The 13,416-nt window shown below is 36.9% G+C and overlaps 1 protein-coding gene and 1 pseudogene across 1 annotated transcript; one reads left to right on the forward strand and one right to left on the reverse strand.

The window, feature by feature from the left end:
• Window positions 1–2,222: 2,222 nt before the first annotated feature.
• LOC133300644 (amino acid permease 3-like) lies at window positions 2,223–2,948 on the forward strand (annotated as a pseudogene).
• A 611-nt stretch (window positions 2,949–3,559) lies between these two features.
• Window positions 3,560–12,576, reverse strand: LOC133300646 (auxilin-related protein 2-like). The gene is made up of 8 exons (XM_061500220.1): window positions 11,636–12,576; window positions 7,912–9,574; window positions 7,464–7,587; window positions 6,965–7,062; window positions 6,711–6,776; window positions 6,168–6,257; window positions 5,395–5,571; window positions 3,560–4,057 (listed from the first exon to the last, which is right to left on the reverse strand). The coding sequence occupies exons 1-8, from the start codon at window positions 12,181–12,183 to the stop codon at window positions 4,019–4,021; spliced, it is 2,805 nt and encodes a 934-aa protein (XP_061356204.1). The 5' UTR covers window positions 12,184–12,576; the 3' UTR covers window positions 3,560–4,018.
• Between the last annotated feature and the right edge of the window lie 840 nt (window positions 12,577–13,416).

Consider the following 13,416-nt stretch of genomic DNA (forward strand, 5'->3'; position numbering starts at 1 on the left):
AGCCATCATGCTCCCATCGTTGAGGCTGCCATTTTCAGAATAGGTGATAGAGAAGAAGATCTGGCATGTAGTCCCTTCTTTTCTCTGACTTTGTGATGGTCCAACAAGATACGCACAATCCTAACCTATGATCATTGAACAAATAAAATTAGAGTCCAGCTACTTGTGATATTCGGAAAGAGTTTGGTTAACACATGTATGTTCGTTAACCTATTTGTCGATAACCTATTTAGTGCCGCCCTTTTTCATGTGTGCCTTCACCCTCCACGGATAATTGTCATTGTGATTTTCACATACTATGATCAATCTTGTGATATCACTTTTTGCTACAACGGTTGTATGATAGTCCGTCATACAAAATTACTTCATTGTTATCCGCACATCGTTCTTGAACTCAAAGACCTAATCCTTATACAACTCCTGACTCATCTGCCAATTTGGTACTTGCATTCCCTCCATTGCATGCAACTCCTGATTTGAGTGTGCCAAATTAATATGCAAATAACGACTCGTATAAGCACACCTGTGTAGTAATAAATCAACTATGTAGTCAACAATTATGTTTAGAAAAATTTCATTAATTACAGTTACTAACCTGTTATTGGCGGGTCATGCATTCCAACAATGCTCGGTGAAGGAATCGAATGACACATTGTGGTAGACAGACATAAATCGAAATCACCCTCGATGTTGGTGTCTGATAAGTCTCCGGAACAACACATTCGTCATTCTCTTCCTCGGATCTGCGCCACATCGATTCATACTCATCTTGGGCAGGGACCATTTCGATTCACATTGGTAAGGGTGGGAGTGGTAGGGGTAACACATACCTATCTTTAGGATCAAAATGCGGCTCCCTGTTAATTCAATGGAGTGAATTGAAGGGAGGGAATGATGACTGCTAGATTATCCACCGGAATCTACTTCCGCATACAGTTCAATAAATGTGGAGTCTCAATCATTTTGAAATCCATTTACTACTAACACGACATCTTCATCCTCAACAATCTCCACGGGAACCCAACTTTCTTTACCCAAGACACGTCTAGCAATCAATCGAGATAGAGATTTGTGATCTCAACTTCTTGTATATTGTCTTCTTCATATCATTATAACTACATTGGGGGCTCATGAGGAACATTTTTGTATATCCTTCAAAAACCTGACCATTAGGACGAAAATATCTCCTCCCAGTGTAGTACACGATGGCAATTACTGAATCATTGTTGTCACTCATTTTGTAAAAATTAAAACAAAAAAAAAATGGGAGGAAGAAATAACAAGTACAAAAACAGGGGGATGTTTCAAATCGAGAGAAATGAGAGGAATTGTTTTACTGAACTCGAAGATGTATGATGGGGGGAAGTGGGAGGAGGTTTATATAGCACTAAACTCGCTCTGTCTAATGGCAGTTTCTTAGACGTGGCAGACTCGATGTAAGTGGCAGCAAGTTCTTTTCTGACACGTCAAACTATACTTGATGCAACTGACAACGAGTTTATGTCTGTTTGCCACATGTCCCTGTTGTAGAAAAGAGACCGAGCACTTTAACCACGAAAGTTGCTGCAACTAGCAGCAAGTTTGGTGGCCTCAAGAAATATGCCACATGGTAAACCATACCCGCTACAACTGCCAGCACATTTTGAGTTGTGGTAGTTTGGCAAAAAAAAATTAGCCTTGTGGCATCAGGTAAATTGTATTGGGAATCGTGGCACAGTGATCAAAGTTCCTTTTATTCCATTTTTTAATTTGTTTGATAAAATTAAAAAAAAACCTCGGCTAATATTTTTTGTTTAATTGGCTCTGGAACAGAAACAAGTACTTTCAAGGGTAGCCTCACTGGAGTAATCATAAAAAATGTGACAAAAGCCCAAAAAGTACGGGGGACTTTCGCCTATTCATATTGTTTTGTTCTCGTTGAAATTCAGGTCCACCATTTTTTTCCTATTTTAAAAATAACAAAAAAACAAAAGAAAATTTTGTCAGTGAAACTATTTAATATATAGGAAAAGTGTATCATTTTAAATGATACAAGTTGTGTCATTTCATAGACACAAAGAAGTGTGAGTCCCATTAAAAAAATAAAGATGTAGGTCACACCTCATTATATTTATAAAATAACATAACTTATACCATTTATAATGACACACACTTATCCCTTAATATATAATACTGTGACTACACAGGACACAATAAAATCTCCACCATATGAAACAAAAACAATGAAGAAGGCTGCAAAGATAAGTATTGGAGTAACGACAGCATTTTAGTGCTCCAGGAATATGTGCTCTTTTCATTAAGGGACTGACATTTAGATAAAAATAATAATTTTTCTCTTTCCTCAATCATAGTTTGATTTCGATTGATCCTGGCTACTGAGTTGATGTGCTTCGGAAGCACCAAAACTCTTCTCCTTTTGGAGACACAGCACCTGGGAATCTGCTAAGTCTGGATTTGGTTTTTATAACCCATATTGGTTTATTGATATTGCTAATGCTGCTATCGTAATTCACCTTGTGGGTGCATACCAAGTGTATGCCCAACCTCTCTTCGCCCTCTTCGAGAATTGGGCAACAAAAAGATGGCCCAAAGTTGACGCGGAATACAAGATTCCAATTCCTGGTTTTCCTCCTTACAATCTAAGCCCATTTAGAATAGTTTGGAGAACAGTTTTTGTTATCAGAACCACTGTTATAGCAATGGTGGTTCCATTTTTCAATGACGTTTTGGGATTGCTTGGAGCATTGTGGCTTTGGCCTTTGACTGTCTACCTTCCGGTGGAGATGTATATTAAACAGAAGAGTATCCCAAAATGGGGTGTAAGATGGATTTGTCTGCAAGTGTTTACTGTTGTCTGCCTCATAGTATCAGTTGCGGCTGGTGCTGGCTCAGAGGCCAGTATCGTGCTTGACCAAAAGAAATACAAACCATTCAACTGGAACTATTAAACCCCATCCAACATCTTATGCCTCGTGGGAACAAACTGCTTGGGGCGGTGATAGTTATGGATTGAGCAGCATTATCTTTTGAATAATGCTATTCCTATATTATCCTTATTACAATCTTCAAGTTTACTTGCAATTAAATAAAAATTTACTTATTCCCCATTCCGGAGGGCCGATTTTGGGGCCTTGATGGAACTACTCATATCTCTCTTCCTTCCATTTTCCTTCTGAAAAATCTATTAAACAAAAGTTTGAGTCACTTTTCAATCCCCATCCCCATCCCTACCACATCCAAATATTGTCAACCAACTGAATACAAAGCTAAACACAACAAATGAGAAGTGTCTTGATACTTTTCCATAACTAGATTCAGTCGTAGACTTCAAACTTTGTCACAGCAACATAGACACTAGTGACCATGGTCGAGTGAAAACCTTTGATAACAAATAATTTTAGATTTAGTACGTTTAGTTTCAAAATTGAAAAGCCCTGAATTATAATTTGAGCAAAAGCTTGTCACTTTCCATCGTTTACCCAATCCATGGTTTTGGGATTCTAATTAGAAACCAAATATGGTATTACAACATGCAGACGCTTGTGCGAAGTAGGTCCATGGAAAAATTTCATCTGTCAATTCACAAGATGGTGTGATATACATTCAGGGGATTATACTATATCACAAGTAATAAAATTGAAAAAACAATAAACAAAACCAAAAAAAAAAAAAAGACCGCCCATGACCTCTTACACTCGACAGAAATAATGAATTAAATTGACAGAGATGCCCACAAAGATATTTTACAACAAAACATGCTACATTCATAAGCATTTGTATAGAACCCAACCACCCCCTGGAATAACATCAATCACATCAAAGATTGCTCGCCGGTGTAAACTTTGGGCATCCTAACGCCACAAAAGGAAATCAATTTTTTTTTACCATTGATGCAATATAACTTTGAATCAAAACAAATATGCAGTGGGGGAGCAGCCGAAACAGGGTCGCGGGGTCCCCTTCATCTCAACAGAATGGGTGGAGCAAACTACCTTGAAGAAGCTAAGTTCATCAGAGATTAGAAAAGCTCCTCTGAATTGAACTTATTCCATGCTTCCTGTTATATAAATTATCAAACTTTTTAGGAAAAAATAAAGGCATTGTAGTATTCTGGACATAGCAATATAAATTGACATGCACGTGAGTCAATCAACTTTTGAGCTTAGTTTTATTTAAAAGATTGAGAAGAACTATAGAAGTATGAAACTGCAAATGACTATCACGACTAACACAAATTTTATTTTTATTGATATTTTTTATGTTAGAGACACTATGAGACCAAACCCAACTTGAGACATATATATTAGTACAGTGTTAGGATCCTATTCTAAGGTATGGTGGGACTTGGAGTTCCACATTGGTTATATGGGTGACTAATGTGGAGTTTATATGGACTTTGGGCTCTCCTACTTCTTGAACTAGCTTTTAGGGTGAGGATCTCCCAATATTTGTATCATGTAGTTAATTGGCATTTACACGTTACTTCAAAGCCATGTATGGAGAAGACATCACATAGCGTGCAACATGATGTAAAACACTGTTCACCAGACCAACAGGAACAAACAGTAGCTTGACACATACTGCTGCTCAAGTTTGACGATATCAAATCAACTGTAACTCCTGTTGGTTAGTGCACAAACAGAATGGTGCATCGGATACACAAATAATCCAAAATCTTAACTCAAATGTTGAGTTGCAATATACAACTACAATGGAAGTTATAATATATTTGTGGACAGAGACAAAAATTTCACCATAGTTAACTGCAGTTCATTAAAATCAAAATTTTAATTATATCATATTTTATATTTTATCCAATTTAGCTTTTCTAAACAGAAAGGACAGAAAATACCCCAAGTGACCAAGATACAAAATTAACTGACTCAATTATTGCTTCACAATAAACGCCCCATCTTATATGACAAGATATAATGCCCATTCAATACAACTACTATTTTAGGCTGAAAAAAGATTGATGGTGACGAGGAAACATGTGGACACTCACCAGCAGGAAAACATCCCAAGGTTATGAATCAAGGTTAGCAAGGAACAAAGAAAAAGCAAAATCATGAAACCAAACAGATTTATTGTGAGGTGGATACAACTGGATAAGAAACTGATAAGCTGCAGAGGCAGCACATTATAGAAAACCACACCCAGCCACTTATTATTTATTCACGAGGAAGCTACTTATATGAAATAATATAGATATTGCAATTCTTGCCCTTACATGCACATCATTTGGCCATAGAATGTTACATGGAAACCCACATTTAGAAGCCGCTTCAAGTTCAAAACAATGTTAGCCTAATCTTTATTTGTCAATGGCAACTATTTTCTTTATGAAGCATTGATTAGAGAGCATGTAGAAATAATACAAAAAGGCCAAAATACCTTGAGTAGATCAAACACCTTCTCTGCAATGTATTTCTGCTGAAGAGTGGCACCCTTCTGTTGCACTTTATCAGGATGAATGCACAATGTAGCTTTCCTGTAAGCCTTTTTAACAGCTGCGCCTGTAATCAAATCAGTCAACGAAACCGGCTGCCAACCACATTCAGGCCACAACACCTGATCATCATTCATGAAGGAAACAAGTTAACATGATAGACACAAATTATAGAAGAAAAAGAATGTCACCTAGAAAACACTACAAATTAAGGGACTGTTTTGCTGCTTCAAGATTTACATGCAGGAACTTTTTAGAGTTTATTAATGGAAGCAAGTAGCTTTTACTCTAGTTTCACCAGGATTGACTAATCGATATTGATAACAAGCACTTCGTTAAAATGTTATGCAAAATCAGGTTTTTTTCCCCCTAAAGATGTGTATTATGTTAGTAAATATCTGATGAAAAAAGCTAATATGAATATTTAATGGAGGAAATTGAAATACTGGGTGAAACCGTAATAATCAGAGCATATGAAACAAATAAAATCAGTTTGGCAATATAGTGTTAGCACGCCCAATGCACTTCTAGCCCTAGGAGGTAGACTGATGATCAGATGAGACACACGACAGATTATCCAAAACAAATCCAGCATGCAATATCTTGAAATTTGGGCCCAAGCATTGGACAAAATAAAAAAAGAAAGAAGAGAGCATAAACCAACAAACTTCTGGGCATTATATGGAGAAAATTCAGTGAGGTTATACAAAGCACATACATATTGTAAGGTGGAGAGTAAAGCACGCAAGTTCCCCTCTTTTCCTGCAGACCAGCGCTTAATTTCAAAATCCAGTGTTTCACCAAGCCTCTGAAATCAATGTATAGAAAAAAATAGATAATAAAATTAAAAACTCAGCAAATTAACAGAGAGCTGAGAAGTAAAATCCAACTAACCACCATCATCCATCATAAAAAGAATCCCTTCATCATTAAATATATAAAACGTAAGCAAAAGTGTGGATTGTAAGGCCCTGTTTTCATCCCATCTCAACCTCCCCAACTCACAAAACAGTTTTTTGAGAGAGAATAACAGAGGTATAGGTATATGGTAATTTTAAAATAAAATAAAAAAACCTGAGGCCTACCAAAATTTAATAGAAAATCAGTAAGTTGAACAATAACCTGACCTTTGTGCATCTACTGAGCTAACTGGGATGAACATGATATATATAGTGTACATGCAACGGGTGCAATGCAAGTGTATGAGCAAAAAAAAACCCAAGCCCAAATAAAAAGGAAAACAACAAAAGAAATTACTTACATGTCTCTCAGCTTGCTCTCTTTGAGTTTGTAGGTCTCGTTGATTCTTCTCAGCCAATGCTTTTGCCTAGTATAAAAGGATAATGATCATTATTAGCATAGACAACCAATTCAAAAAGATTTTTTTGAGAATGCACATACTTACACATAAATTCAATGTCAAGTTGATTCAAAAAGAGTACATTGTTCATCTATTCTTTCCATTAAGAAACAATGAAGAAATCAAGTTAAGGAGCAAAATTCAGTAAGACATACCGCACGCTCATGAGCCCTCTGTTGGCGTTCCAACCTAGCTCTTCGTCTTTCTTCACTTTCCCCTTCAACTTCTTGAAATTCTCCAGATGATGGAGCAGCTTCAAACCATAAAAGAGAATGGACAAAAGGAGCAAGTAAGCATTGGAACCAAAAAATTCAAACGATTAATGTGTACAACGACTTAAGCTTTTGAGTTGAATTGGTTCTTAATATGATATCAAGCTTCTATGACCAAGTGGTCACAAGTTCGATCCTCAAAGCCCCACATTATATTCCTAAACGATTGAATGTTGTGGAATTTCTTAACGCATTATCCACCTTTCAAACCCAATGGGCTCGTGTAAGGTGACGAGTAAGAGAAATATAATATAAAATTATTAATTTGGCCTTCACCTAATAGATTAAGCTTTGGGGTTGAATTAGTGCTTTACACATTGAGACCAAAACATTCAGACAACTTGTGCATCAATAATGAATATGTTGCAAACCGCAACCCTACCTCCAAAAATTGAGGAAAGATCATCAACAATATTAGTGGATGATGATGCTTTCTTAATGTTTGAAGATACACCCGTAGATTTCCGGGTTGCATCTGGCTGAAATTGGGCATCAAATACAGAGTCCTGAAAGCAAAGAGGTCCAGGAAATTAGTAAAAAGAATTTGCAATAGTACAATACTAGAGTTAACGTGCATGTCAATCCATCTTTTGTTTTTATTTGAAACATGAAAATAATTTTTAAACTTTAAATAACTACATATACCCCCTTGTCAATTATTTATACTTTTTTATTTATAATACTTGGGGAAGGACTAAAATAACAACCCACTAAATATAACTTCCTAGTTTTAGGATAAATGGCGCATGATGGAAAGAGACCAACACCAAAGCCAAGCATTGGCCACTATATATTAGTATAAATAATTTTTGACACTAATAGGTACTTACTGAAGAGCTAGGCCTAGGAGGCCTTGGAGCACTGTTGGCTCGTGCACCCATGCTGAAGAATGATTCAAGATCATTTTCATTCTTTTGTTGGTTCATCCTTGCAGCGGCGGCAGCCCTTTCTCGAGCCTCCGCAGCTGCTCTTTCTCGGGCCTCTGCGGCAGCCCTTTCTACAGCAGCACGTTCTGCCTTAACTCGCACTTCAGCTTCAGCTTTTGCAGCTGCAGTTTTTTCCCGCGCTTCCCTCTCCTTTGCCTCTGCAGCAGCCTTTTCAGCCCTTTCCTTTGCCTCAGCAGCAGCCCTTTCACGGGCTTCAGCTTGTGCCCTCTGAACTGCAGCTCTCTCAGCACGTTCTCTAGCTTCAGCATTAGCTTTCCCAACAGCAGCCCTCTCAGCTCTTTGTCGAGCTTCAGCAGCTGCTCTTTCACGTGCTTCTCTAGTAGCTCTTTCTACTGCCTGTCTTGCCCTTTCTCTTTCCCTCTCAAGTCTCTGTCGCTCTCTTTCTTTCTCCTCCCTTTCCCTCTCAAGTCTTCTTTGCTCCTTTTCCTCCCACTCCTTTTGCTGCCGCTCATGGTCTAACCTTTCCTGTTTTTCTCTCTCCTCTGGCACAGCTATGTCATCTTTTTCCAATTGCACAGGTTCTTTGCTTCTAGCAGCTTTTGTACTTTCTCTCTCCCTAACTTCCTTTGCCTGCCTAAATTTAGCTTCAGCTCTATCCATAGCCTCCTTCATAGCTGCAGCAGCTGAGTTCATCTCTAATTCTTCGTCAAGAAGACCACTTCCATGTTCATCATCATTGCCACGACTCCTTCCCATAGCGAAATCTTCTAGTTCATCAAACTGAGTTGCAGGAGATAACTTGGCTGCTGCAGGAGCAGATTTAGGACCCTGAGAAAATCGAGTAGAACTTGGGAAAGAAGAAAATTCATTATCCTTCTTTCTGGCATTGGCAAAAGCAGATGAAGCTGTTCCTGACTTGGGGATATGTACTGGTCGGGGAGGAGGCGGTCTTGAAGGTGGTGGAGCAGCAGTTGGTTGTGTAAAAAGAGGAATCTCTGATACCGTCAGCCATATATCATCATTTGATTCCATCTTTTCTTCAAATCTCGGAGACATATCCCCCTTAGTATTGGCCTGTCTAAAACCATCATTATCATATGAAGGGGAAGTAGACCTTTGACCAACTGGTTTATTAGATTCAGATGAATATGTAGGCATGTCAAATGGAGCTCGATGAAACTCCTGATCATGTTCAACAGGAATCTTGTTTTGTGAGTGTCTCTCAGGACTCCTCACAGACGATTTCTCAATTGATTCTTTATCTCCGGTCCAACTTGAACTTGAGTTTGACATTGGAGTCGGGGAACTGCTACCCTTCCTGCTATTTCTCTCTGATGAGAATGCTGGAACAGATTTTCCAAGTCCATCGAAGGGATCAATATCATCATATAATCCACCATTAGAATTTGACGAACTATCATTTTTTGTGCTTCTAGAACTAGTAAATTTACTAATTTCTTCCAACGGGTCTTTAAAGTGACCTGAGGATGAATCCACTGGGGTGGAAGCTGATTCAAATACATTGAAAGGGTCTTCTGTTGCAATGGAGGATGTTTTAGATGCACTGACAGTAGGTTCTGATGACACACCAATATCAGGAGTGGGCCTGTGAATAAAACGATATGTAAAATGATTACGATACATCAACCAATAGTTTAACCAAATGAGATGCTTAGCAACAATGAAGTCATAAGACTCAATAATTTGCTTTCTGTATAGACCTGATCACATCAGCAACCAGATAAAATGATGAATGCACTTCCTAGATAGAAATTCATGGAAAAGGAAAATTATTACCTGACATTTCAAAAGTTACTACTGAAAAAATTAAAACTTGAGCTAGAAACAAAAATGTTGAACTTAATCTTCCCAAGGTGTATGGCATTCTCAAATTCTTGAAGTAATTTAGGAACACAATTTTATCTGTGCCACTCATGCTCTTTTGTATCAAAAAGTTCCCATGAGACTCGGGAGTGTCCACCTATAATGACCCAATTTGAAAATGTAGTACAAAAAATTAAACCACTGAAGAAAATCAGCTCATTGGTGCCTCTTCTACTTCTTCCAAACTCCTTTGAGCTTCATTCAATTGTCGACTTTAATGAATAAAATCAGCAAGCATAACTATACGTTAGCTTTCAAATGATGCAGTGCCAACTTAAATATCTATTGGATAGATTACCACGAAAATTGATATCATACAGACAATAATCTCAGTCCGATATTTCAAAATGCACAAGACACACCCAATGTGCTTGACAGACCTATTCAACAAGAATAATGCATTAACTACAATAGTGAGCTCCTAGAAACAATACACCTGAATCTTCATTGCCAAACAGACAGTTTGTGCCAGCATAGGAGAAGAGAATACATAATCAGCAAAAAGTATCTCCTTCCCCTCCAAATGAAACCTGTATAAACTAGGCATATTCCAGAATAGCTACCTCCAAGTTCCAAACCAAAGTTATCAAATACGGATTGCGGCATGTCGCAGCCAACCCCAAAAAACGCTATAGCGGGTTACGGTTGCGGAAATAGCGGAATAGATATATAACAGAAATAATGACAAAAAGAAACATTTTTTAAAGGCAGAGATAGCATAAGTGACAGAGAGAAGAAGTGACAGAGAGAGACGCCGATAGACTAAAAAACCCTTACAAATTTTCTGTTACACATTTAAATTTAGAACAAAATTGACATTTTACCTGACAACAATATGGCCGGGATTTGGCCACAAATGCGATTGCAATAGCCGCTATAGCTATGCGGCGCGGTTTCTTGCGGCGAGGTACCGCAACGCCCATACGGCACAACAGCTCGTGGCGCTATTGCGGTGCAAATAACTACTTTGTTCCAAACAACTAAGAACAATTTCAGAAGATAAAAATATATATATATATATATATATATATATATATATATATATATATTTAGACAATAATCCACCGATGACATTAGTAGGCTTATGATTCCTTGTTTGATTACAACAATAATCAGCAGACAAATAATATTTTATAACATGTTTAGTATATCATGGTGGTGAACTTTTTTATATTCACGGGTATGATGAACTATGAAGTATAGAAGAATGCTACATGAAGGCATCTCAAAAGACATAGTTAGTAGATCATACTCCATAGTTACATAAACAATCCAAAATTTCACTAAGATTATTGCCAACGATTTATTTATTTTTCCATCAAATAAGTTTAAACACAATTAATAGGCCATCACTATTCTAATCAATATTTTGTCAAAAGCTTCTAAACCCTTCAACGAAACATTCTGTTATACTTTTGTGCATGTTACATTTAAACAAAGAGGGTAGAATTTGAAACTCCCCGTGACTTCTCTGGTTTTTTTGATTAGGAGGGAGGAAGACAAGGCCTCTGCCAAATTTATAGTCAATTGTAGCATTTATCACTCATCTTTCGAGCTTATTATAATCTCATAGTTTCACATGTTATTTTACCACATGAATAGGTTTTCCCTCATATCAATAAACCTCAGGTCTCACTACACAACATTCACTAGCTTAAACGTTACATTAAAGAGCTACCATAGAAAGAAAGAAAAAAAAAAAATCCATACTTTGCTTTCAAGTAAAATGCATTCCACTATGCAAGTAAACAAGCTTAATTAAAACTACACACTGTATCCATACCTATCACTGGAAGGCTTAGCGCTCCCGAATCCAGGGATCAAATCATCAAAATCAGTGGCAACTTTCTCATCCTTTTCCGATCTCTTCGATTTACCGAACCCGCCCAGAAGATCATCAAACGCACCACCGGAGCTCCCTCCCGAAGCGAAAACGCCATCGTATGTGACCTTAGAGGAGCTCTTTAGGCCCGGGACGCCGTCAAATATGTCGTCGTCGTAGACCGGTTTGTCGTACACAGGCAAATTCACGGATTTGGAACCAAAATCACTGGAACCCCGATACATGGAGTCCAAATCGAAGGGAGCATCGAGTCCACGATTCTCCGATTTGACGGAGCCACCGAACAGATCGTCAAAGCCACCAGCGTTTTGGTTTGGATTCTTCTGATTAGCGGAATCGGCAGTGAAGGAATTAGAAGAACGAGTGGATCGGGAACCTAAATCGAAGTTGAGGGAATTTGAAGATCCCTTGGAAGCTGCCATTGGCGCCGATTTCCCTTGGGGTTTGAGCCCGAAATCGGTTGCTAAGAGACCATCGAAATCGTTCATGGTGCGAGAATTTGATAATGAAAAGAGAGGATCCACAAGAGAATTGAAAGATGAAAAGCTATGCTTAAGAGAGAGAGAGATCTGGTGAGTGATGGTATCCTCCTTCTACGGTGGATCCGCGGTGAGGTGAGACGGTGAGAGGATACACGGAATGGTGGAATCTGAACCGTGCACCCCTTTAATTTTTTTAGTTTTTTTTAATTATTTTATTTTTTTTTCTTCTGCTTGTTCTTGCTTTGTACTACTGGTTAGGCCTTATTGCTTTCTCTGTATATTACTAATTCCATTCCCCTCTTTTGTGTTTGTTACCTTGGCTTTCTTTTCTTTCCCTTGTTGAAGAATTTGCCTAAAGGATGAAGACTCGTTACTTTTTTTCTTTTTCTTTTTTCTTATTTTGGGGATGGAATCACGTTATGTTCATGTCTGAAGGAGTAAATGTCATTCTAGATTTAATTTTAAAATTCAAGGAATTTTTTTTTTTTTTTGGTAACAAAAATTCAAGGATTTGTTTGGTAGTGAAAGGAAATATTTGAAATGACACGATATTTATATTTTGTACAAAATAAAATAAAAGAGTTTGGTGTTTGTCATTTTTAAATGATATAAATTATGTCAATTTAAGAGAGAGAGGTAGACACAGAAAAACGAAAATCATGTGAGAGAAAAAATGGGTGGTTTTTTTAATTTAAAATTTAAATTTTCTGTGTCTTTATCTCTTCTAAAATGACATAATTTTCTATTATTTAAAATGACAAACATTTTTGCCAAAATAAAACGACAGGTATCGTTGAAGATGAGGAAAGTTGAATAAGAATAACTCCTTAACATTATTTTTAAATATTATATTGATAAATTATTTAATAAATTTGACCATGTTACTAACTTAATCAAATATTAAATTTATTAAACAACATGATAATATATTATTATATGATAGTCTAATTTGTTAATACTTATAATTGAACAGAATTAAATTCTTGTAGGCAATATATTAGATATTTTTAACATTTACAAAAATTCTATTAATTTGTTTTAATTTTAAAATCTTTAACTATACTATATGGCCTATATTTTTCTTATGTAATGCGAAAAATCGATTTCATATAGAAACATAATCAAGTGGGCCCTACAACTAAGAAAAAAAAAATGATGATTTGGATTTCGATAAATATATAATATAAGAAAATTTTCTCGTGTAATATGAGAAAAGCATTTCTCATATTATATAACATA

The sequence above is a fragment of the Gastrolobium bilobum genome, unplaced genomic scaffold (assembly GCF_033153095.1).
Source record: "Gastrolobium bilobum isolate Gb01-03AN ecotype WA unplaced genomic scaffold, APGP_CSIRO_Gbil_v1 utg4554, whole genome shotgun sequence".
In the NCBI taxonomy this organism is placed as follows: Eukaryota; Viridiplantae; Streptophyta; class Magnoliopsida; order Fabales; family Fabaceae; genus Gastrolobium; species Gastrolobium bilobum.

Excerpts from the sequence above, each read along its gene's own strand:
- LOC133300646 (XM_061500220.1), bottom strand. The coding sequence starts at position 12,183 with ATGAACGATTTCGATGGTCTCTTAGCAACCGATTTCGGGCTCAAACCC. Across the intron at positions 9,575-11,635 it reads GCTAAGCCTTCCAGTGATAG|GCCCACTCCTGATATTGGTG; the intron begins GTATGGATACAG and ends TTTTATTCACAG. Across the intron at positions 6,258-6,710 it reads GAGAGCAAGCTGAGAGACAT|AGGCTTGGTGAAACACTGGA; the intron begins GTAAGTAATTTC and ends CATTGATTTCAG.